Source organism: Falco rusticolus, chromosome 3 (genome assembly GCF_015220075.1).
Source record: "Falco rusticolus isolate bFalRus1 chromosome 3, bFalRus1.pri, whole genome shotgun sequence".
Classification (NCBI taxonomy): Eukaryota; Metazoa; Chordata; class Aves; order Falconiformes; family Falconidae; genus Falco; species Falco rusticolus.
In genome coordinates, this window is record NC_051189.1 from 76,970,962 (window position 1) to 76,996,742 (window position 25,781).

General features: G+C 40.7%; 1 protein-coding gene across 3 annotated transcripts in view; it reads right to left on the reverse strand.

Annotated features, from left to right (window-relative positions):
* FHOD3 (formin homology 2 domain containing 3) overlaps positions 1-25,781 on the reverse strand; it is a 417,165-nt gene that overhangs the window by 118,370 nt on the left and 273,014 nt on the right. For all 3 annotated transcript variants that reach the window (XM_037381206.1, XM_037381205.1, XM_037381207.1), the window contains exons 7-10: positions 18,771-18,882; positions 11,307-11,401; positions 3,875-4,018; positions 577-815 (exon numbers count right to left, since the gene is read on the reverse strand). In XM_037381206.1, the coding sequence (XP_037237103.1) occupies positions 577-815; positions 3,875-4,018; positions 11,307-11,401; positions 18,771-18,882 (590 nt within the window). The remainder of the gene's footprint in view (positions 1-576; positions 816-3,874; positions 4,019-11,306; positions 11,402-18,770; positions 18,883-25,781) is intronic.

Below are 25,781 nucleotides of genomic sequence, written 5' to 3' on the forward strand. Positions count from 1 at the left end.
CAATGATACTAGCTTCAACAGACTCCAGTGTTGCAGACTGCTGCTCAACTAGTGGTTGCTACCTTTCCTTCAGTAATTATAAAACATTAGATATATTCACTACTATGCACTACTACAGTGTATCCTCATAGGAAAATATTTATGCTGTAATGCTGATTGCAAAGGAAAAAAAAAAAAGATCTGTAACATACAGGACAAGTAGTTCTCTGTTAATGCGAATATATTCTTGTTACAAGTTTTTTTTATGTGAATATATTGAACATAAAATCTGTCAATGGATGAACTTAAGCTTGATTAGTTCCCATATCAAATGCTCTACCTCATGTGCTTTGGGGGTGTTTACTTAGGGCAGATGTTGCCAAAGAATTTAGCTATGTAGATAAGTCACCTACAAATCCATTTCTTTTCGTTTTTGGTGTCTTCTTGTTTAAACTTTAAATATACCTTTTTAAAAAATTATTTTTTAATTCAATGGAAATGGGGAAATAAAGAAAAGTCTGTCATATTAATAAAGTGAAATGAACATAAAAAGTAATAGGGGAAAAGAAAGGGATATTCCCCAGCTCACGCACTTACCTTTCACTGAGATCTTCAACACGCTGTCCATGGCCTAGAATGAAGGTAGGGTTTGACTGACTGCATGGACTTGCAGGGGCTGATAAAGTGCTTTTGACATTCTGTACCGAGTGCCTGCGGCTCCGTCGGCGCTCTAACCCCCTTCGCTCACTAGCACCGAGACTGGCCCTTCTCCGGTCCTTGCGCCCGCTTGGAGGGGGGTCAACACTCTCATCTCCATCCTCATGTCTCAGTGTCATCTGAGAAAGACAGGAAGAAAGGTGAGGCTTCTGACACAGTTCCTTTAAGTACCACAGGTCTTCACACCTAGGCTTTAAGTATTAACTGATCTCAACATGATTAACTCCTACTGCCATCACCATTTCTATAGCTATACCTGTAAATTGCTGTCTATCCATCAGTGTCGTGTAGCAGCTCTAGTAATTATATACTATGTACTAGAGAGAGAGAGAGTATGTAGAATTATATACTAACACCTTGTACAAAACGCTACAGGACCTGTAACAACACATCTATGTATCTCCTAGTTTTCTGTTTGGATGGGGTTTTTTTGTTTGTTTGCCTTTTTTTTTTTTTTTTTTTTTTAATGTAGGACTTACTTTTCAAGGAAGCTGAGCAGTGTTGGACACCTAGCTCTCTTTACTTCCTTCCAAAATACTTAGGTGAAGGCCTTGCTCCAGTGAAATCAACAGAAAAAAACCTCTCATGCATTGACTGATTGAACATTTCCTCACGTTCAGACACGACACTTGATCAAGTGGAAGTTACCATCTACTACTTTAAAAAGCATTTTAAAATTGTGTCATCATTTCTTCCCAGCCAAGGAAGAGATCAGTAGATGTACAGGTAACTGCATTCCTCTTAAAAAAAATATCTATTTTGATAGATATCCCTGCAAAGTAAACATAGCAAAAAACCACCTGTTGTGGTTTAACCCCGGCTGGCAACCAAGCCCCACGCAGCCACTCACTCACTCCCCCACACCCAGAGGGATGGGGAGGAGAGTCGGAAAGGAGTGTAAAAACTTCAGGGTTGAGATAAGAACAATTTGATAATATAAACAGAATTAAAATGAAAGAACAATAACAATACTAATCATAATAACAACAACAACAGTTATAATGGAAAGGTGGGGGAAAGAATAAAATACAAAAGGGAAAGGGAGACAGGAAAACAAGTGATGCACAGTACAACCGCTCACCACCTGCTGACCGATACCCAGTCAGTCCCCAAGCGACGGTCCACAGGCCCCAGCTAACCCCTCAAGTCTATATACCAAGCGTGACACCCCATGGTACGGAATACTTCTTTGGCCAGTTTGGGTCACCTGTCCTGGCTGGGTTCCCTCCAAATTTCCCGTGCCCCTCCAGCCCTCTCACTGGCAGGGCCCGCCTGAGAAACTGAAAAGTCCTTGATGTAGTGTAAACATCACCCAGAAACAACTAAAAGCATCAGTGTGCCATCAGCATTGTTCTCATACCAAATCCAAACCACAGCACTGCACCAGCTACTAATAAAAAAATTAACTCTATCCCAGCTGAAACCAGGACAAAACCCAACCTGACAAACAAAACTATTTCTTGGAACTGGTACCACAATAGATTAAAAGAAAAAACTGCAGACCACACATCTCCTCTAAGCCTCCAAATTTCTAGGTTAGCATAATTACTTCTACGTATGCCTTTCAGTGGAAAATTCAGTATTTCCTGCCAGTTCAGAAGCATTATCAATACAGAGGAACATATGTATAATATCAGATAAGAATGATGCTAAGAATAGCATGGCCACAATGACATTTGACAGAAATTTCTGACACAGGGTGTGAGCTCATTAGTTGGAAAGAGCAGAGGAGTAGAATACAGGTGCAACACTGAGTATCTTGAATGCTGTTGACATGCTAGTGTGATTGTATCTCTAACAAAAACAAAGCAAGGCTACCTTGGGGTACATGAGAAGAGATATCGCTTGCAGATACAACAAAGTGGATCTTATCTGAAATGCAACATAAAATTTAAGTAACCTTTATATGAGAAAGATCCATGCAGATAGGCAGAGGTACAGAAGAGGGTGATGTGGGTGATCATGAGAATGCATATCTTCTTGTTTCTATTAGCCTTGTTTTTCTGATAAACCTTACCATAAAGTGACTTTTAACAAAACAAAGGCAGGGGGAAGTGATGTATCTCTGCTTAGGGTGTAAAATCTATTTCAGTGGGGAAGAAGAGATTTTTCAGACAAAGAACAATATTGGCAGAAAAAAAGAAAGAACGTGGATAGGCATGTCTAAATTTAGCCTGGTCAAGAGGAAGCTGGTACCCAACTAAGCCAACTGCTAATTTTGCAAGCAAGTCTTTCAGTAAGCACAGCATGCAAAAAAACCCCAGCTTTTAACATTAATGATCATCTTTTTAAAAGGATTTTATGAGCTGATGCCTCTGACAATAGGAAAAGAAAGAAGAACATGAAGCCATCTCATTCTTGTGTTCCTATTTTGGCCTGACGTTTCCTGCAAACTGCTGTGTATAAAATTTAACTGCTAAAGTTAGTGAAGTGACATGGATGTAGAGCTGATGAAAAAATGGAGAATCAAATCCACCAAATCCTTTTCTGGACTTAGATGGTGATAAAGACATTTCATTTCATCACACCAGAACATGCATTCGCATTTACATTGCATTAACTTCAGCCTTAAACTTCCCCGCTTCAACACTTCCTGAAGTCTGAAAAGAGGCTAATTATTAAGAAACTGGATATCCTACCCTCACATATAAATACTTCAGAAGTAGTTATTTTATACCTAGGTGGTGAATGTAGAGTCACTCATTACTCCACTGCTGCAAACTGTATAGGATCTGGTCCAGTGTAAACTCATAAACAAGGACTTGCTGGGTATTCAGCTGCAGAACAAGTGGTATTTGTGAAGCCAAGCTCAGCCGAACCTTTTTCATGAGCTGAATACTTTTGCATATGGAAAGAACTTCTACTTACTTCAGGATGTGTAACTAGCAGTCTGAGAAAGTTTTAATTGCAGGCAGAATTGCCTCTGAGGAGGCCAGTAAATGTGCTGGTTTGTCTTGGAGTATGCCCCAGCTTTAGAATGAAACACATTTGCATTAAATACAGCTATGTACCATAGCAGGTCACATACTAATATGTATAATATTTCTACCAACCAGATGTTTTTCTTTCAAAATAAAATAGATAACCAAATTTCACCTAGGTTACATTCCCCTCCCTCCTTTAGGCTTTGAAGTTTGCACAAGCTGTAAGATGCATAAAACAGGGCATGTTACGTTACCTCATAAATGTTAAATTGCTCAACTAAGTCCAAGTCTGTTCCTTTCTTGTTCAAGTGTCTCTGTGAAATAGCTTCAATGCCTAGCTCTTCCAGACAGTCCACCACGTCGTAGAAAGAGTCTTGATCTGGCAACCCCGACAGTGTCTAAGAATCAAAGGAAAAAACATTTAAATCTGTTTGTTTTGAAAAGAATTAAACAAAGGTTTTTAAAAGCGAGTGGCGAGTGGTGCTGTGTATGATTTCAATAAAGTAAAACCCATGATGTGGGATTAGAGACACTGCTAGAAAATAAAAAACAAGTGGCACAGCTTTTAACAAACAACTTACTGCACTGTGTAGAAAAATGAATAATTGGCAAATCAAATAAATGTTGTTATTTCATGCAAAAAAGTATGGAAAATGTGGGTCTTTAAAATGCACAGTTGGATTCTTCCTGGCTTCATTCAAGGATGAATTTAAAGAACAGAGAATGTTAAAGCATCAAACACAGGGGAAAAAGCAAAGAGAGAAAAAAATGGTCTAGTTAAAAACAGTGAGGCTGATTTCCTACTGATTCCTGCAAGTTTGACCTTAAGAAGAAAAAGTCTAATGCACAGCTGTGTGATGTCAGGACAGCAGGAAACAGGCTGCACCATGTGCCTACTGTCCTCCACACCTGCAGCAGAGGTCATCCTCCCAGTGCAAAAATTGTTTTATATTACAGAGATACTGACACTTCTCCTCCCTTCGTCCCTTTCAACTTGGAAAGTCTTATTAAAGGTTCACTGACTCCTTAAGCCCCACAAAATGTTAAAAGAGTTACTTTTTCTGATTACGGAGTAAGTTGTTGCCAGTGACACTAGAGAGGAGATTTTGCACACTAGAAAACAAAGAACACTAATAATATGCCAATATTAAAATGAACTGTTTGAGTTCAGAGCCTTCTATGGCACCTGCTCTATGTTCAAGAGAGAGCACTTTCTTTACCACAGTCACTTCCCAATTTAGTGGTGAAGTCAGAGAACAGAGAAGAGAAAGGTGGTCTTCTGCAGTATACCATGTATTACCGCAGTATACCACTGCAGTGCATGTAACAAGAGGGATTGATTCAAACCACTCACAACTTTACCGCTGAGTGATACGCAGGAAGAGTACATGGGCGTTGGACAGCTTTGTTCAGAGCACAAGTGAACTTCATCCACCAAAGTCCTGCAGATATTTACAAAAGCAACAGAAGACACTACTATTCTAGTTTGCCACTGATTTTTACTCATCTTCTGCTAATTTTTTACTGCTCCTTATGGATGATGGAGAAAAATTAGTGTAGTTCTGTGCATGTTGAGCAGAAACTACTGAACATAGTGTGCAACCTACTTGCAGAGCAACATATACCTCATCACAATGATCAGTCTATACAGAGCTGTTTCTGCAAAAGTCATGAGTTCAGACTGGAAGCAGCACAGTTATTCTGGATTACCTCACCAGAGAAGTAGTTTCTTCTCTCCTATTTAATGAACTAAATAACTTACCTATACTCCCAGTAGAGAAGGGAAAGTGCAAGAGATAGAGGCAGCACACGCAAATACCAGGCCCTCTACAGAAAGAGTTTCATCTTCTCATGCCTGGGATGGGATAAATTGCCCTCTGAGAATACTGGTTTTCTGGTGCCTGGCTTTTCCAAAGTGGCTCTGAGCAGCAGAGTAGAGAAAAGACCAGCCACTCTGGGCTGCCTTGGTACACCAAGGCTTTATATTCACAAAACCTGGTCTGAATTACGTGACTAACAAGAGAGAGGAATAGACAGCTGACATATCCTGCCCTGTTAGAGCACCTCTTTCCTGTGAAATGAGGCACTGGAATATGTGCATCACCAAGGTATTTTTTAATGTTTTGTTTTGATTTTTTTAACTAAACACAACACAACAACATTTTCTTTAACATTACAGAACTATTAACTTATGTTTGCTGAGGTCCACCGCAACAGGAATGCTTAGGACAAACACTAATGAAGTGTTAGGATTATACTTTCAGGTCTATACTTTCAGGTTCTAATTAAGCATTTGTCTCTGTCCGGGAGCATACTTAAGCCTCTGTGTAAAATCCACTGAAGACCATAGAAATCACAGAACCACAGAATCATTTCAATTGGAAAAGACCTTTGAGGTCATCAAGTCCAACCATTAACGCAGGACTGCCAATGCCATCACTAAACCATGTCCCAAAGCATCACACCTATCCTTTCTTTAAACACCTCCAGGGATGGTGATTCCACTGTCTCCCTGGGCAGCCTGTTCCCATGCTTCACCACCCTTTCAGTAAAGAACTATTTCCTAATAATCAGTCTAAACTTCTCCTGGAATAACCTAAGGCTGTTTCCTCTTCTCCTGTCACTTGCTATCTGGGAGAAGAGACTGACACCCACCTTACTACAACCTCCTTTCAGGTACTTGTAGAGGGTGACAAGGTGCCTCCTGAGGTGCCTCTTTCTGCAGACTAAACCACCCCAGTTCCCTCAGCTGCTCCTCATCAGACTCGTGCTCCAGACCCTTCACCAGCTCCATTGCCCATCTCTGGACACACTCCAGCACCTCTGCGTCCCTCCTGCAGTGAGGGGCCCAAAACTGAACACAGGATTTGAGGTGCGGCCTCACCAGCGCTGAGTATGGGGGGCAATCACTGCCCTGGTCCTGCTGGCCACACTGTTTCTGAATCAAGCCAGGGTGCTGGTGGCCTTCTTGACCATGAAACTGATTTTCCTAAACAGCACTGAAAATAGTACATTTTCTTCCTTCCTAAACTTGCCACTTAGCATTGAGTAAAAATCTGAGTATTCAGCAACTGAAGCTATCACACTGTAAATTCAATGGAGCTTTAACATGGACATGGATATACTCTAACAGAAAAAGTTTGACCTATCAGATTTCCTCTTGCTTATAAGAGAAGTAGACAGTAACTACACTAACCTGAGCGTATTCATGGATAGTAAGATGTGATGTCTTCTGTGCAAAGGGGTGGACAAAAAGTCAGATCTTCTGCACAGATTTTCTGATCACTTCTTCAAATATCAGGAAATGGTCTTTATGTTGGTATGTAGATCACTGACCTTCAAGTATAGCTTTTTGAAAATTGGAGGTAAGGCAGACTGTAGGCAGGCAAAACAGTAGCATAAGGTAGCATTTATTGGCAACCCTGCTTTTCTCACCAGGATTTAGTTGGTTAATATAATTTAAAATCATGCAGCAGTGGAAATCCGATTTTCACTGCATGCTTCTGGCCAGAATTGAGCAATTCAACTCCCAGATATGGAAATCAATATTTTCCCCTTGCACAGTTTGTCATTAAGCCCACAGATCCATTTTCAGAGCCTAATGCATATCAAATTCAATTTCTACCATTATAAAATGGGATGTAAAAGGGCACCACTGGTGTCACAACAAGGTCAGTTCAGTCTAGCACAGGAGAAAGATTTCTGTAGTAACTAAACACAAGGGACATGAAGTGCTTGCATGACTGATTAATTCTGGCTTGCGGTATTACAATACAGGGGTGGGCCCCCATTTTCCTGGTGACTTTATCAAGGAAACAAAAGCTGCAAACAACAGAGTACAGGCCGTAAATTGAGCAGGTCCTTCCAAGTTCCTTGCTTCTTCCTGAGTACCTGGTTAAGGTCAAAAAGATACTCCAATATCAAAATATACATACAAATTCCAAATAGTTCCTCCTGCTTTGAAGACGGAATGAACCTTACAAAATGAAAATGTCTCTAAATAATTAAAATTTAGCCACTTGAAGAAGCATGTTTAAACCATACTCTTGTTTGCTTGATGGATTTTGTTACGGTCTTGCTTGCTTAGACCAAAACTGGGATTTCAAACCTGAGACTCTTCCAAACTGAGGTGTACAAAGGAAGCATGACTATGAATACCAAGACTCATTCCTATGCCTCTATGCAGTTTTGCGTTGAGGAAACATCCCTGAATTCAGATTTTTATCTGTTTATTGTGTGATTTGTCCAAGTTGCTTTTCCAAGCCCTTGCAGGAAAACCTGTGTAGCTTTGAGTTCTTCCTTGTCAAGTGGCTGTTTTTGGGATAGTGAACTAAATTAAAACCAAAACCCCAGCTAAGAGTTTTGCCCATGATATATCTCCTTACATTTTTACCAAAGCCTAAATAATACATTTCACCTACCACTAACAGTGGTGTAACAGTCCCAACAGAAAGAAAGGCGAGAAAACTAATGAAGTTGTATCAGGGTTACAGAAAAAAAAGGGGGGGGGAAAGGAAAAAAAAAAAAAGGAAAATAAAAAGGGGGGGTGGTGGTGTTTAGGGGAGTGTAACAGCCAAATGTTTTCCTAGATGATAAAACTTATCAGACAACATACTCAACTGGTAATAGTACAATATTCTTATCACTACATATCCTCAGTTATGTTTCTGAACAAAAGCTGACATAAATTAGGGCTAGGGTATGTCTGGCTTCCAACTGAACGGCTCTTTATTTGCAGTACTAGAAACGCATAGCCCTGGATGATACTAGCTAGTAAAAATAATTAATAAGTGTAGTGCCTTTTGTCATTTACAAAGTGATCACAAGATAAAGCAGTGGTGCAGAGAGGATAGAGACAACAGAAAGCCCATTTGGTGTGCATAATACAAGAGTACAGCTCGGGGTTACTAAACATCCAGCAGACTGGGCTTTACTAGAGGGCTCATGCACTAGATCGATAGACATTAGCTAAATCTTACATGCTTTGGTAAAAAGAGCTATATGGTAAATAAATATGCCTAAGGGCATTAACCAAATTTTCTGTTGCTTTGGGATAGGAAGAAGCCTCTCTTGTGCACTTGTTTCTCAGGAAACATAACTTCTAAATCATCTGGTGCCACCAACATCAGACATGGGACAAGAGATGATGATTGCTCCAGTGTGGCAGTTGTGATGTTCTTAAAGCAGGTCACTGAAAATTGATGTGCCAGCTGCTGTAGTAACACCACACTGGCCTGAAACAGCATTTTTTCAACTACAGCTGATGGACTGTTGGTGGGTGGTACTCTTAAAATCCCACTAGTGACCACTGGCCTGGAAGTTGGTGCTTAAATTCTGGTCTTATACTGGACCTGCCAATGTTCAGTGATTAATCCAACTACATTTAAACATATTAATCTTTAGGTACCTTGCAATTATTTTATCTATACTTCTTTAAAACGTATTGTATGATATAAGAGAAAAAAACTATCAAATACAGGTAAAAAGAAAATCAACAGTAATCTTACAACTACAAAGCTTCTAGCATAATCTTAATAATGAAGAGATTTTATAGCAGAAAGTGAATTGAACGCAACACCAACTTTTCTTTCTGCATTTGTTAAGCAGTTTGTTGTGGTTTTTTTTTTAATAGAAAATAGACACAAGGGCTTTAATCTATCCAGACTTTAGTAATAAAAATGAAGGAAGCAGAGATTACAATAAGATCTAACAGATCACAGGAGCTAACAAAAGGATGATAAGCAAAGGTTATACTGGAACTACACATAACCAGAAGAGTATCTGCGTTGGGATCAGTCTCATGTAAGAGATTCACTAATGTCTAAATCTCCCCAAATTAAGAGGGTTAAATTTTAGCATAAGTAAATTGGTTAAGCATCAACAAAAGATAGGAAGAGGATAAAAAGATTAGAGCAATACTTATGTCTGGCCAGGTGTTTTCTGCTCTTGAGCAGGAAAGAAACCAGTCCATAAACATGTACATGGAGAAAGGAAAAGGAGTAGAAGTATGCTTCCTCAAGGCAAATCCCTCATAAGGACTCTGACTACACTGAACACTGACATTTCCTTGCTTAGAGAAGCTGAAACCATCTAAGCCTTCTTTGTATTCTCTGCCGGGGGGAAAAATTACAACTGTGACATGCTGCTTGCTGTTTTCTCTATAATCATGAAAAAAATCCCATTAAAAACATCATAAGGCCGTCCATAAGCCAGATCATAATTATAAGTGTGGCATTGTGGGATTCCTGTCTTCCTTGATCTTCATAACTGCCTTGCTCCTTTGACTGCGAGATGCTTTTTCTTTTTGTGTGCTTTTAAAAAACTGCCTCCTCCCCAAAATAGCTTTAAATGTAGTGAAAAGCTCAGATGAAAGGAATCAACTATAGGATAATAAAAGTCAACAGAGAACAAAATTTTGGAAGAAGTCAAACACCAAGTAGCTTACAACTGTGTGGATAATGAAGAGAATTATCTCAGAAAAAGGAACCGGTATGCAAAACAACAAGGTGTAAAACAAAATGTTAAAAACTAGTCACCTGGGCTTTAACAGCACCTACAGACAGAAGCATATAAAGCTGGTGATGCCTTTCAGAAAGAGTACGTCAGTGAGATAAGGTGGTCTTTTGAATTCAAGAGGGTCCTTACTACCATGTAAGCAGTAGAAAGGGTGACTAAGTACAGTAATGTCAGTGACATTGCCAGGAGGGGTTTTTCCCTCTCGGGCATCTTTGCTGGACAATATCTGCTATTAAGAAATCATTTTATTGAAAAAACTACCAAAGCAAACCACAGCCCCAGCCATGTAGCCATGAGCACAATAAGCTGGCAGCTTGATTTATGATCTCTACTAATAAACTCAGGATCTTTAAATGAATATAATGAACAATAATAGTAGTCTGTAATACTCTTGCCTATGCAGTTTAAGCATAAAACACGCAGCTATTTTGATTTGCTAGTAGTAGGGTTGAGCTTCTGTGCTCTTAAAAAATATCCATTTTTAATTTTAGTCACCCTAGGACTTGTTTAGGACCAGATGTTAATTTTTGAAGAACTTACACTTAAGAATTTCTAACTTCTACGGGCCTTTCACTTTCTACCTCCTCATAGCACAAGTACTTGGGAAAACATTTGATTTTACTGCAAAACTATACTTATAATACACGACACCAGAAAATGTAAAGAAAGAAGAAAAAATGTAACCTCTTTTTTTTTTTTTTTTAAAGCAGAAACACTTTTATGAGCACTCAGACCTGTTAAATTCATCATATTTGGTTTGCAGTAAAAAACCTCATTAAATTATCTAAACTAGAAAATTGTGCACAATGCAAGCCTTTGTGAGCATGTGATCTTTTTGCCAGCACTTGCTTTCTTTCTCCCCTTCGATAATATACTGAGTTAGTTCGTTGAATTTTGTTTTGCACTGCATTGTCCATGTCGGGAGAAGAGCCATGTCATAACACATCCATACAGCAACTAGAAAACCAGTAATTCCACTCCCAGCTGCTGCCTCTGAGTGACGGCAGCACAAGTAACAAGTGTGCTGATTCATCCTGCAACTTGTGCAGCTTTTCCTGCAACTTCTCTGGGACACGTCTCCTTTGTCATATATTCCCAACAGGGAAGATCATTATGCAATTGAAAATACTAACGTTATCTCCATCAGTTATGCTAGCAAAGTAAACAAACCTTGTTAACCAAGGTCATTGCATAAACCAGTAGTTCAGTATCAACGCCATCCTTCTCCTCTAGGATCTCCATGATGTTGGACCACGGCTTGGCTCCTAGAGGAAAAGCAGAAATCATTGGTGACAGTGATCAAACCCAAAAGCTATAGCATCAACATTTATCCAAAAAGCAGCACAAGTTGGAATATATGGCCAGGTGGAAGATCAAGCTGGAAAAATGCAGCTTCCTCTACAGTCTTTCCTGCTTCACAGAAAGTAAAGTCAATGCAGACAGTGAAAGCTACAGTACATCTTAATGCAGGGGTCTAAAATACGCCAGATGGACTTTCCCCAAAGGTACCAATTTCTCTCCCTTGGTGATGAAGGAAGCTCTGTTAGCCCAGTGTGATTGACACCAACATCTAAAAATCAGGGGGGAGGAATTTTAGCCCACCTACCACAGATTCATACAGGCCTAGAAAAATCTTCAATAAAATCCTATACGCTACACTTTCAGTGCACCTGTTGTTCACGTTCCTAGTGCTATTACTGAGTTATGCTGCATTAAGGTAAGTCCTGCTAACAAAACAGTGTGGCAGAGGAACACTGTTTTCTAAAATTACAGGCTGTGTGTCTTGGATAAAGGAAATGACCAATGAGGGGAAAAGATTTGTGCTGTGATTCCTATTAAAATTATTTTAATAAGAATCCCCTCTACAGAACTTTAGATATGTTTCTCTCGTTTGTCCACTAAGTAAGGTCAAAATTTGTGCTTCTAGTTATGATGTATTTGCTTGATTTGCATATTGATTTGCAGTTGCATTGTTCTTCAATGCCCAAAACCAAGTGGCTTAGTGAGTTACCATGCCAAAAATGTCAGACAGGCAATGTCAGTCAGACTCAAGATAAGCTCCTGTGTGGAAGGTACCTTGTAAAACCATTTTACTTAATTTGACTAAAAGGCAGATAGTTGCATTTACTAAAGAAAACCCCCATGTAACTATTTTATCTAGGAAACCAAACTCAATAGTGAAAGGCTATAATTCAGTGTTTTGTTTGGAGTAAAGTTAAAGGTGAGAAGGACAAAGCAAAAAGCTAACCCTAACTTAGAGATACTCAATTCAACTACACAAGTATTACTCCAAGAGCCGCTGAATTTCATGAAGGAAAACATGCAGAGTATTCCACCAGCCCACATCCCCTAGACACTGTAGGGATGATGATAGTTTGAGTATAATGAGGCAGTAAAATGCAAATATTTCATCATAGCCACCTGTTGCTGACTGATCAGAGACTCTGCATTTCTGTCACAGTGATAACAGCCCTTGTTTATGCCTGCTGATATTATATATATATCCTGCTACACCGAATTAAAATCTCTGCTAAGCAAGGATGTCCATTTTCAAGGCAATGGCAGTCCACGGTGCGGAAAAGCCTGTCTATTAATGAATGCACAGAAAACAGCAGTGTTTCTCCTGGTTTCTCTCCCCCTCTTTTTGAGACAGTCTCTGATCTTTACTACTGAATAATAAATCAGAGCCTCCTTATACGAAGCAAAATCAAAGGGGTGGGGCAAGGTGGGTAGGTGTTCAGCCTTAGCTCTCCAGGTGTATTTATGTGCATTATTAATTAAATACTAATTCAAATACATGGCTGTAATGAAAAGGCATTAGACCCTCCTTACTATATTCTCTGCATCACCAGACATTTTGTGCAGTACATGTTCAAAAGACATGTGGAACAAATTCGCTCGGCTCACAAATGATATATGATCAGCAGGAATGATATCCTTAGTACAAAAATGTCTTGCTGTGGTTTCCAGTGAAAAATACAAATGGAAGAAAATAAGAAAGAGAAAGAAAATGGGGAAACTGTGCAAGTCTGACTTATAACAATGGCATTTGGAAAAAAGTGAGTTAACAACAACACAGAAAATTAATTCTTTAATCCATTTCATTATTCAGTGAGAGTCATTCATTATTTTGCAGGCAGGTTTTATTCTTATTGGAAGAATCCTGTTCTGTTTTTTAAAGACAGCATCCTGGTGTTTAATTTTTTTCCTGAATGTCTCAATTACTTCAACATTATCATAAAAGAATATTTCATGATCACTATTCTGTTTTCTTGAAAGGATGATGTATGATTTTTTTCTACCCCTGCTGCTTCTTTATTTCAGAATATAATTTTTTAAAATTGTTAATCAGACACCCTTACTAGTAAGGCAGCCCTGTAATAGCTCATCCATCTTTCAAAAGCTTTAAATAAGGTGCTGCTACTAAATGTAAGCAATTTCCAAAATCTAGCCTTAAATTTGAGATTCTCCATCTATTCCCTGACTAATATCAGGAGGAGGCACTACTGTCAATGACTGATAGAGCTACTCCAATTTGAACCAGATTAAACCTTTCTTTTCAAATGCTATTTTCCTCATGATCTCAAGATGAACAGCCAAGGGTTAAATGTGGAAATAGCCATAAGGGCACCTTCCCACCTGGGGACAAGGCAATTCTGGTGTGGAAGTCGCACCGTTGACTTAGTGCATTACTATATTCCTTGCTAATATATAATGAGAGCCTACAGTGTCCAACCTATGATCCGAACAGCATGGGATATAGGCAGATCTAGAGCAGGTGTGTGCTCTCATCCACTCTCATGCCCTGAGCTTGGATTTCCAAATATATTGTTCCTGGATTGTCACCGCTTAAGGATGAGACCACAGGCTGGAGTCTACATAAAAAAATAATTTTCAAGGCAATATCTTTGTAATGATAACATGATAGAAACCAATTCAAGTTCTCCTTTCAAGCTGCATAGAAAAAATTTTGTGAAAGATACCTGGTAAAATCATATACTAAAAAAATGTTGACTTTTCTAAACTCATTGGCTGCTGTAGTAAAACAATGACACTCATACAAAAGCTATGAAAAAGATAATGTGTATTTTCCCTTTTCCTTTAAAAGACTATTTGTATTGTGGAGAATATTAAAAGCTCTCCATTTAAAGATGGAGAGGAACCTTTGAGGAGACTATTATGCAAAAGTAAAATCTACAGCTTTCATTTTCTGTGTAATGGTCAGAATATAACAAATCCTGAAAAACTTAAACTCAAATCTAGGTTTGGCAATGCATATGTATTTCTAGTAAAAATAAAATAAATGCATTTAATATTTGTATATTACCTAGTCTATTTTTAGAAAGAGTAAGTGTAATCATTTACACTTGCCAATTCTCAAAAAGGTTTACTTTGTGAGAATTCTTTGTCTCCTCCACCTGATTGCAATGCAGAAGAATGATGATGTAAAGGGATGATGATGTAGTATCCCAGTGATTCGTCTGGGAGCAGACTAGGATGTTCCCATAAGGCTGTGACTTCCATGCAGGACTTGTGGCAAAATTGATGGGAGTGATGAAACATGTTCACTGAAGTAAAAGAGCAGACGTTGAGTTTTGTGTGTGTTCTCCTGCCTTCTAATGGGTAAAATAAGAACTGCTCAGCTGCCTTTCACAAGCTTCTCACTCGTCACAGCTCATTATCATGGCTACTCTGACAGGAAGGCTGGAGCCTCAACCGTGATGCTACTTACAACACTCCAAGTAGTCACACATAGTGCATAAAGAGGTGGAGAACTGTGGGGTTGCAACAATTGAGCCTATAGTAAATCAGGGCCATCTATTTATTCAATAACGTTGCCCAATGTTTTAAGTCTCAGCCTTTTCTCAGCTCCCCCTTAAAATATTTTTACATATTTAATTTAATGCTGTCATTAATGTCTTACACGAAATCTTGATGTCACAACTACGCAGGACATGCACAGTATATATGAAGCATGAAAACCTTTGCTTCAGGCCAGAACCATACATGAGGACTGCCACCAATTTAAACAGTTAGGAGTACAAGCTGTTGAGGCCTTTCCAAAAGTATTACTGCCTTTCCATCCTATGGCAGAGTGCACGTCTATAGTAGCCATCGGATGGAAAGACAGTAATACTTTTGGAAAGGTCTCAACAGCTTGTACTCCTGACTATTTAAATATCAGTGAACATACAGCCTTCCATTATACCTACAGTATGGCCGCTGACTTAGTGGGTATCTAGCTATGTGTAAAATGGCACAGAAAGCAGAGAAATCATAATGCGGGGCCATTTACAAACAACATAACAAGTCAGATAGTAGAAACAATTCACTAATAGTATGTGACAACGTCCAGTCAGTCACAGGGCTTTAATCTCTGTCCTAAAAAATGCTTGCTCATGATAAAGCAGCCCCAGCCAGCAGAGTGCAATGCCAGCATCCCTTTCCAGAGCCTGCACAGTCCTGGTATGCTTAAACAAAAAGAGATCAAATTTTCTGGGGCTCTGAAACAAGAAAAGGCAGGGGGAAGGGGGAGCTACGTGGAAGTATAAGTAGGAGCAACTTCCTATATGATGAGGGTCATGCAGTTATTCATTTATAGTCTGCTTATATCTGAGAGTAAAGCCAGCATTTTGTGGATTTCTGCGCTTCAGTTTGCATATGCATGCATTTTCACATAGGAACCACAGATTGGATTGCTTTGAATCCAGGCTGAGTTAATATGGGGTTCTATATGTTAATCATGTGTGGTATGCATATTGAGAAAGTCTGTCATGTCTCATCACCTTGTATGTACATGAAACATTTGACTTTTTTCAAAGCAGTGCTAAACTTAATTATATACTGCAAGATTAATGACAACATTTCAAGAAAAGGCACATTGATTTTTCTCCCTCTGTATTATTTCTGTACTGTTAATTCAGTCATTAAAGGCAGGTACCCCTCAGTTATAACCCACTAATTTCAGTAGATAAATTAAAACATAGCACATCCACAGCTAAAAGTAAAGGGCTTTAATAAAGCTTTTGACACTGTTGTCCATACCATTCTCCTGGAGAAACTGACTGCTTGTGGCTTGGATGGGGGTACTCTACACTGGGTAAAAAAACGGCTGGATGGCTGGGCCCAAGGAATGGTAGGTAGTAAATGGAGCAACATCCAGTTTGCAGCCAGTTAGAAGTGGTGTTCCCCAGGGCTCAGTGTTGGGGCCAGTCCTGTTTAATATCTTTATCAACAATCTGGAAAAGGGGATTGAGTACATCCTCTGTAAGTTTGCAGATGACACTAAGTTCAGGGGGAGAGTTGATCTGCTGGAGGGCAGGAAGGCTCTGCAGAGGGATCTGGACAGGCTGGACTGATGGGCCAAGGCCAATTGTATGAGGTTCCACCAGGAGAAGTGCCGGGTCCTGCACCTGGGGCACAACCACCCCACGCAGCGCTACAGGCCTGGGGAAGAGCGGCTGCAAAGCTGCCTGGTGGGAAAGGACCTGGGGGTGCCGGCTGATGGCTGGCTGAACATGGGCCAGCAGTGTGCCCAGGGGGCCAAGGCAGCCAACAGCACCCTGGCTTGTATCACAACAGTGTGGCCAGCAGGACAACTTCAAGAGGGATGTAGAGGTGCTGGATTGTGTCTAGAGAAAGGCAACAAGGCTGGTGAAGAGTTTGGAGCACAAGTCTTATGAGGAGCAGCTGAGGGAACTGGGGTGGTTTAGTCTGCAGAAAGAGAGGCAGCGGGGGGATCTTATTGCTCTCTACAAGTACCTGAAAGGAGGTTGTAGTAAGGTGGGTGTCAGTCTCTTCTCCCAGATAGCAAGTGACAGGAGAAGAGGAAACAGCCTTAGGTTACTCCAGGAGAAGTTTAGACTGATTATTAGGAAATAATTCTTCACTGAAAGGGTGGTGAAGCATGGGAACAGGCTGCCCAGGGAGGCAGTGGAATCACCATCCCTGGAGGTGTTTGAAAAACGATGCGGTGCTTACGGACATGGTTTAGTGGTGGACTTCGTAGTCCTGGGTTAATGGTTGGACCTGATGATCTCAAAGGTCTTTTCCAATCTAAACAATTCTATGATTGTATGACTTTGATGACCTAAAAAAGGACCTAAATATAAAACAAGGGGGAAAAATCTCTTTTGTACCTAAGTGCAACTCATTAATATTAAAACAAGAAAGAAAGAAAGGAAAACTGGATATTTGGGGCTAAGTTATTTGCAAAGAGTTTATGAGACTATCCACCAACCCACAGGTATTAGAATTCCCATAAACCCTCTCCTCATGCTCCTAACACATATCCATCTAAGTAAATACATCACATTTTTCACATTGTTACTTAAGTTTTCTTATTTCTTTGAGGCATGTAAACGTTTGCTTAAGGCTGTTCTACAGATAGAGACAGGAATATAGAGCACATGGTATTGTGTTTAAGGTCCTCCTTTCTTCCTCTTTTTTCTTTAAGGAGGTTTACTAGCATGTGAACAGATGACAATTTGAACATGTTGAGAATACCAGTGAGTTCAGAGAGCTGAGGAAAGGCTAAGAATGGCTGTAAAAATAATTCATAGGGCTCAGAATTACAGTAATATTGTAATTACACTTCTGCTTATGGCATTGTAAGGTTTATTGGTTTTAATTCAAAACAGACAGCCAACCCGAAGAGTCCAGCATTTGAAGTGTTATACTGCGTCTGAATTGCCCCTGCCTGCTCCCCTGCCATAAGAGAAATTTTGGGGTTTTTTTGTTTTTTCCACACACTCATTCTGCTAGCTCAAAGCAAAATCTGGCTACTTTCTCCTATTTCTGGCACCACCTTTCTCCCCATCTCCCAATGATTTTTGTTTCACTTTAAGTATATCAAGTCACTCAGACAAGTTCAGCATGGAGGCAGTTACTCCACAGAGGGGATCTTGCTTTCAACCTCCATGTGTTTGAGACCACAACAATGGCCCTCCCAACCTCAAAAAGTCTCCTTGAGGCAAAGGAATGTTTTGCATCAAAAGACAATGCCCTGGGAGCTTAGCAATGGCTTTGTGGGAAGAACAAGAAATAACCATTTTTGTTCTATTTATTTGTAAAAAATACAGTATACATATTCAAGTATTTTTCATGAGCCTGAAGGGCAACAGATTTTTTAGTATAATATCTGCTCAAGGGCTTTATTTTAACGTAACAACAGATGGTTTTGCTTTTACTATAAAGCCTGTACTATTCCTGACCTCGTCTTTTTCTTCAAAGGGATTACACTGATTAGATATCATTTTCTCTTCTAAATCAGAGTGCTGCTTCTCAGAAGGAAGTGGAAAGACAGCCTGGTCCAAAGGAGCCTCCAAAGTTGGAAGATGCAAAGAGGCTTACTTTGTGCATGGGTGCAGGGAAGGAAAAATGACTGTGTTGCCCGGGAAGACAGTTGAAGTTCCTCAGCTTTTCACTCATCGCTTTCCCACTAAAATGCTTTCCTCAAAACAATCTTAAATTGCATGAATACATAAAATATGCTTTTGCTCAGGAAATGAAGGGTATGGCACACAAAGCAGGCCTCATGACAGCAAATCTAGAACCACTGAAAATCAGTGATGGAAATGCCACCCTGATCTCAGTGGTGCTGGGATTTTGCACCCCTCAGATAAGGCTACTCACCTCTCTTTTCATCAACGGTAGATACTGCCTGGATCAAAAGTGGTGCGTTGGTTTCTGTGTACTCCACAAACACCAGCAGCAGCTTCAATGCTGTCTTTACCACCAGGCGGAACTGAAAGAAAACAGTGCGACTTGTCATTCAGCAAACCACAGCATTTACAGATGTGCTAAATGACACTGGGCAAGATGCAAGCATAGCGATCCAGATCTGGTAATAATACATGAATGGAAGAGCTTAAGCTGTGCCAGGACCAAAAAAATGAAAGGTAGTCAGCTGGTTGAAAATTCTGTTCACCAGACAGTGCTCTCCTAGGGAAGTCTCAATAGTCAATTAATCCAACTGAAAGCTTAGTGCTGCCACATGTAATAAAAGGTTGAACATGCCACCTATGCATGCACCTATAAATATCCCCAACATTGCTGTACAAAGCCTGATGTACACAGAACCTACTGAGCTAGGAATGCATATATTCCTCTACTTCTCAACACATTTATTTCCCCCTTTCACTATGAGCTTCTAATGCTGTCAAATTGCCGTATGATGGAATGACTTTCTCCTTATGCTTTCTTTTTTTTATAATGTTACTATTTAATTCTTAAATTATTAAATAGATCAATCTTCACTATTTAACACAACTTGGGAGAAAGTGTGTTTAATTGCCATCTGCCCCACCCTGTCAGGAAATGTGTGATTTACAGGAACTGAGTATTCTGCCTGCACATTTTCAAACTCAGTTTTTTGCACATCTCCAGGAGTGTTTGTTCAGCAAAGACTCAACATGGGTAATACAGACCTACTGGAAATCAATAACCTGTCTATCAGTTTCATCACAGATCTCCCATTTCCAGAGAGGATCATTTGACTATTAGATAATTTTCACAGCACTGAGTAAAAATTTTTAGGGACGTGCTTGGCATGATCATGTATGTAAAAAACCTTTACTTAAGGGAATATTTGGTGTTTTTAATAAAAGGAGATGTAAAAGAGAGGGATTTTTTAATAGACAGGGTTCTACATGCCCAGCTGAGAGGGCTTTTGCTAGGAGAACTTATTCTAGACAAAACCTGCTACAGCCTCAATCTAAGTTATGGATTTAAAGCTAAATAAAAGGTGATACACTGTTGGTCCCAGAAACACGATTTCCAACCTACTGTGATTGAATCAAGCTCCAGAAAAAGAGGTATTTGTAAGTTTACTCTATTTTTCTACTACCTTGTTGTTAAAAAAAACTGTCCGACGATGTATAAGATTTTTAACAAGACAGCTACAGTTACATGGTCATTACTCTCTCCTTTGCCAGATTTTTAAATCTACTTTAGGATGAATACAGGCTATGTATTCATAGCCTGAGATAAGCCATGCTCTAGAAAATCCTTGTCTTTGTCTCACTACATTAAGTTGGTAGGCACTCAGAAACATAACTGCCTGCACACTAAAATGCCTCACCCTGGGGGAAAGGAAAAAACACCCGTATACTGTATTACTAAACTGTTTCAGGGAGATATATATATTATTTTTTTCCCCTCATTATTAGCTCATTTCCATTCCCTCATTATTTCACATCCTCTCAACACAACTCACCTAAAAGGCAAAGCATCACTATTAATCATTTCATGGATTTCATGCAGAGACAGTGACTGTGTCTAAAAAAGACACAAGTGCAACAGGCATAGACTCAAGCTACTGCATTTGCATTGCCACTCACAGAGTGGCGTACCAGAGCTCACTTCAAGGTCATGAGATAAAATGCAGCTTGCTGCTATAAACACAGAGTTTAGTGTGAACAGTGACCTTGGGTATTTCCCTAGCTTCTCTGGTTTTAGCCACTTGTGCTGAACTGAGCTTAATGCACTGCAATGATACTACTAGCAACGCAAACTTTTCTGTTGTCGAATCTAGAACTTTCATACTTGATGTGTCACTGAATCAGTTACTTTCAGGGCTGACAGCCATGAAACCCCAGTGACAAACCTGAAAAGGTGCCTTAAGATGCCTGGCTAGCCCAGTTTGCAGATGTACTGCTGCAATGATACTCTATAGATACATGGGGTAGTCAAATTAAAGGAAACTGAAATCTGATGACACACCAACAAAGCACTTTCCCATGATTGCACTGGACATTTGTGTATTTGCCTGTCAGGCCAATACCTTGCTGCTTCTGCTCTGTGATGGCATTTCCCTTAGCAATCAAGTTCAATTGTTTAATAGACATATTGAAAGAATTTCCAACAAGTCTCCACCTGTTTTGTAAAGTTACTTTGTAAAATAGGAGTAACCAGATTACTGTAAACAATTCTAGCATTAACATACTTCCCAGACAACCACTTGCATACTACCTACTAATCTGATCAGGACCCTGCTCCTAGAAAAGAAATCTTGGATATTACTTTTGAAGGCTCTTAAAACCTCAAGGCTTGGTGACATGGTGACAATGGGACACATTTACACAAAATTACTCCATGGCAAAATTCCCATATGTTTGCATTTGACAGCAATCAGTGGGGGACACACTGAGTTTATGTCTAGTTTTGCAAATCTCTTTGTCTTCCAGAAAGAAGTTAGAGCAACACCTTTGCTTCAAATTTTGCCTGCTGGCTATGGCAGATGTTGTAAGAAGGAGCTGGTCCCTATGTGCCTTGTACGCTGCAAATACTGTGAAGCCTCAGGGCAGCCCATTACAGTTGCACCAGACCAGGGCTCAAGCCAGCTGAATATTCAGGTGCTGTCTGTAGGTGCCAGCCTCCTGTGCCTAACAGGCTAACAGATTACAATGTAAGGATTAAATGCCACCCAGAAGCAGAACCGGAGAAAAGGCAGGATGAGAAAAGCTATGTTTTGCTTGTCGTTTAACTAGTAGAGTGACATTGTAAGTTCAACCTGTACATTTGCTGGGCTTTTCCAGCTCCTCATAAAATAGCCGATCAGCCCTGAGAAGCGGAGGACTCTGTAGGTGAAGGTACATACATACCATGGCAGCTTTCTGCTGGTAGTCAGCACAGCCACTACTTTTGAGAACTGCATTTAAAACATGCTATTTCCTCCTCAATAGAAAATGGTGTTTGAGATCCCTGAGGGCACTTTTAAGCCTGCACGCTGCTTTGGACACCTCGGGCAAGTACAAAACCAAAATACTGCAGTCCTAGACTAAGCTGCACAATGCCTACACTGGGGACTTGCTAGCTACCTGTGACCCACACAACCTTTGCACACATCTTCCAATGAGGCTTTTTAATACTGCTTTAATAGTGCTTCTTGACAGAAGCAGGCAATCATCAAGCAGTGAAATGCCCCTTAGAAAAGTGAAGTCATCAGCTAGCCAAAGCCTCTCCAAGACATCTGATTACCTGTCACCCCCCGACACAACGACAATGCAAAGTCTGACATACTGACACAAAAATGAACTCTAATTATCCACCATGGCACCAAGAAGTCTCTGAAAGTTCTGTTCCATGGACACTTGCTGCCAAGACCAATGTGAAGCATGGTCTGTTTCCTTACATGGCCTCTAATATGGTGTTCCAGCTGTTAAATTATCCCTCCATTATGACCTGTGGGCCTGACGTGCCTGTAGCAGCTCATGCATGCTGCTGCTGACACGTTAAGTGTCAGGTATCACAAGGGGAAGGGTTTCAACCAAGACCAAGAATGACCATTTCTCAACTTCCAAAATACCAGAGCTATTCAGAAAATTTCCATTTGTGGTTAACTATGATGACTGTCAAAGTGGGAGATCCTCACTTATCTTCATGAGTGAATTATAAAATGCGTTTGCAGAGCATGCCTTTTCAATTATTTAAATAGTAGACAGCTACACTGCAAGAAAAATAACTGTAAATCTCAAAAGTGGGAGGTTGCTTAACAGGAAAAAAAAAAAAAAAAGAGTAGAATTCATCGACTTTCTTGCTTTCCTTTGTGAAGTCAGGGGAATTTCTTCCAGTTACTGGTATTGTATTATTCCACATGATGTACCCAGATGGCACAGCAATGGCAGCAATAGAAACAGGTTTCACATTTCATTCACCAGCAGATGAATCACTATTCATTTGAAACACTGTTAAAAACTTCATGAAGGCTTTTAAGGTTGTTTCTGGGACTTACTGGGCTCTCATTTAATATTGAAGACAGGCACAACCACTTTCTGAATCATCTTTACAGTCACAGTTCTGTTAAAATCCATAGGGCAATCACTATTACTTCATGCAGGACTACATGTCAGAGAGCAATAAAAGGGGTAGACATATGTTGTGTTAGCTGAAAAAAAGTCCTGGTATCATTACTTTGCAAACATTGGTTGTTGCAATGAATTCTGAATTTCCATCCTAAATATTACCAGTTAGTTTAAAAAGAAACATAGAATCATAGAATCATTTCAATTGGAAAAGACCTTTGAGGTCATCATATCCAACCGTTAACCCAGAACTGCCAAGTCCACCACTAAACCATGTCCCTAAACACTGCATCAACGTGTTTCTCAAACACCTCCAGGGATGGTGATTCCACTGTCTCCCTGGGCAGCCTGTTCCCATGCTTCACCACCCTTTCAGTGAAGAATTATTTCCTAATAATCAGTCTAAACTTCTCCTGGAATAACCTAAGGCTGTTTCCTCTTCTCCTGTCTCTTGCTATCTGGGAGAAGAGACTGACACCCACCTTACTACAACCTCCTTTCAGGTACTTGTAGAGGGTGACGAGGTGCCTCCTGAGGTGCCTCTTTCTGCAGACTAAACCACCCCAGTTCCCTCAGCTGCTCCTCATCAGACTCGTGCTCCAGACCCTTCACCAGCTCCATTGCCAATCTCTGGACACACTCCAGCACCTCTGCGTCCCTCCTGCAGTGAGGGGCCCAAAACTGAACAGAGTATTCGAGGTGCGGCCTCACCAGCGCTGAGTATGGGGGGCAATCACTGCCCTGGTCCTGCTGGCCACACTGTTTCTGAATCAAGCCAGGGTGCTGGTGGCCTTCTTGGCCACCTGGGCACACTGCTGGCCCATGTTCAGCCAACCATCAACCAGCACCCCCAGGTCCTTTCCCACCAGGCAGCTTTGCAGCCGCTCTTCCCCAGGCCTGTAGCACTGTGTGGGGTGGTTGTGACCCAAGTGCAGGACCCAACACTTCTTCTTGCAGAACCTTATGTAATTGGCCTTGGCCCATCAGCCCAGCCTGTCCAGATCCCTCTGCAGAGCCTTCCTGCCTTCAAGAAGATCAACACTCCTGCCCAACTTGGTGTCATCTGCAAACTTACAGAGGATATACTCAATCCCCTTTTTCAGATTGTTGATAAAGATATTAAACAGGACTGGCCCCAACAATGAGCCCTGGGGAACACCATTTGTGACCTGCTGCCAGCTGGCTGTAACTCCATTTGCCAGTCAGCCACATTTTAACCCAGCATAGAGTATAACCATCCAAGCCACGCTTCTCCAGGAGAATGCTGAGGGAGGTAGTGCCAAAGGCTTTAGTAAAGTACAGGCAGACAACATACACAGCCTTTCTCTCATCCACTAGGCGGTTCCACTTATTGTTGAAGGGGATCAGGTTTGTCAGGAATGACCTGCCTTTTATAAACCCATGCTGGCTGGGCTTGATCTCCCCATTGTCCTGCATGATAATGCTCAGGATGATCTGCTCCATAACTTTCCCTAGCACCGATGTCAGGCTGACAGGCCTGTAGTTCCCTGGATCCTCCTTCCTGCCCTTCTTGTAGATGGCTGTCACATTGGCTGACCTCCAGTCAACTGGGAACTCACCCGTTGGCCAGGACTGTTGATAAATGATGGAGAGTGGCTTGGTGAGCTGCTCTGCCAGCTCCCTCAGTACCCTCAGGTAAAAGAGAAAGCTCACTGAAGCAACAAACACATCTCACAAAAGTGATGTTTTAACAGTCCAGAGATTAAATCAGGATTCTTGAACGTCAAAACAATGAAGTACCAAAATGTTTATTAAGTCAGAAAAGAAAGTCATTTTGTGTTTTTGTATCACGTGTGAGCTAATTTATAGAGAGGAAATGATGTTAGCATCTTCTGGCTAAAGATAAGATGTAGCCAACTATGTAAAAGGAAGAAGAAAAATTACAAATCCTTTCCCTGTGACTCGTTTAATGTTATACGGTGGAGTTTGGCAATCCCTTTCTTTTTTATCTCTTTATACTTAGACAATCGGAAATGTGTTACAGACCCAGCCAAAGAGACCACACAACAGGCTGCAAAACTCATGCCTCATGGAAGAGATTGTCCCAGTTGTTAACCACGTGCCAGGAAAGGCTTGAGCCTTTACAAGGCACATTGTCAGAAAATTCATTAACTTAAAGACCAAAGAAATATTTGCAAAGTTCAGATTTAAAAATTTAGGATTTTTTTCTTTTTTTTTTTAAGGAAGAAAACCAAAACAAAATTGAGTAACAACCTAATATTTCACTCAGGGCAATGCAGTTGCCTTGGATTTACTCTATCCAAATTTAATGGAGAAGTAGGTATTGGATTTTTAACTAAAGATTCACTATGGCCGAATCCTCATAGGCCATGAGTCCTCAAACTACGGCCCACGGGCTGGATACGGCCCCCCAGGGTCCTCAATCCGCCCCCTGGTATTTACAGAACCCCCCCACCGGGGAACCAAGCAGCCGCAGATGGCTGCCTGCCACTGCATCCGCGCGCCGGCCCCCTGGTTAAACAGTTTGAGGACCCCTGTCATAGGCCATATTCATTCTGTTTATACAACACAGCCTGGCAGAGCTGCAGCTAAGGAAGCATGCAGTACAACCAGCGTCCAGCCTGCTGGTGAGAGATGCACAGGAAAGCCAAACCCCTTCTTTCTTGTGGGGTGCAAATAAACCCCAAACTTCAGATCTCGTGCTCCAGGAAGAGCCTGCTGGCATTCTGCCAGCACCTGCAATGCAGCTCAGTCTCATGTTTCACAAGGGGATTAAACCACCTCCTCTTCACAAAAGGAGGAAAGACCTTTCTGGAATGGAAGATTTTTTCTACATATATATTTTTAAATAAAACATGTA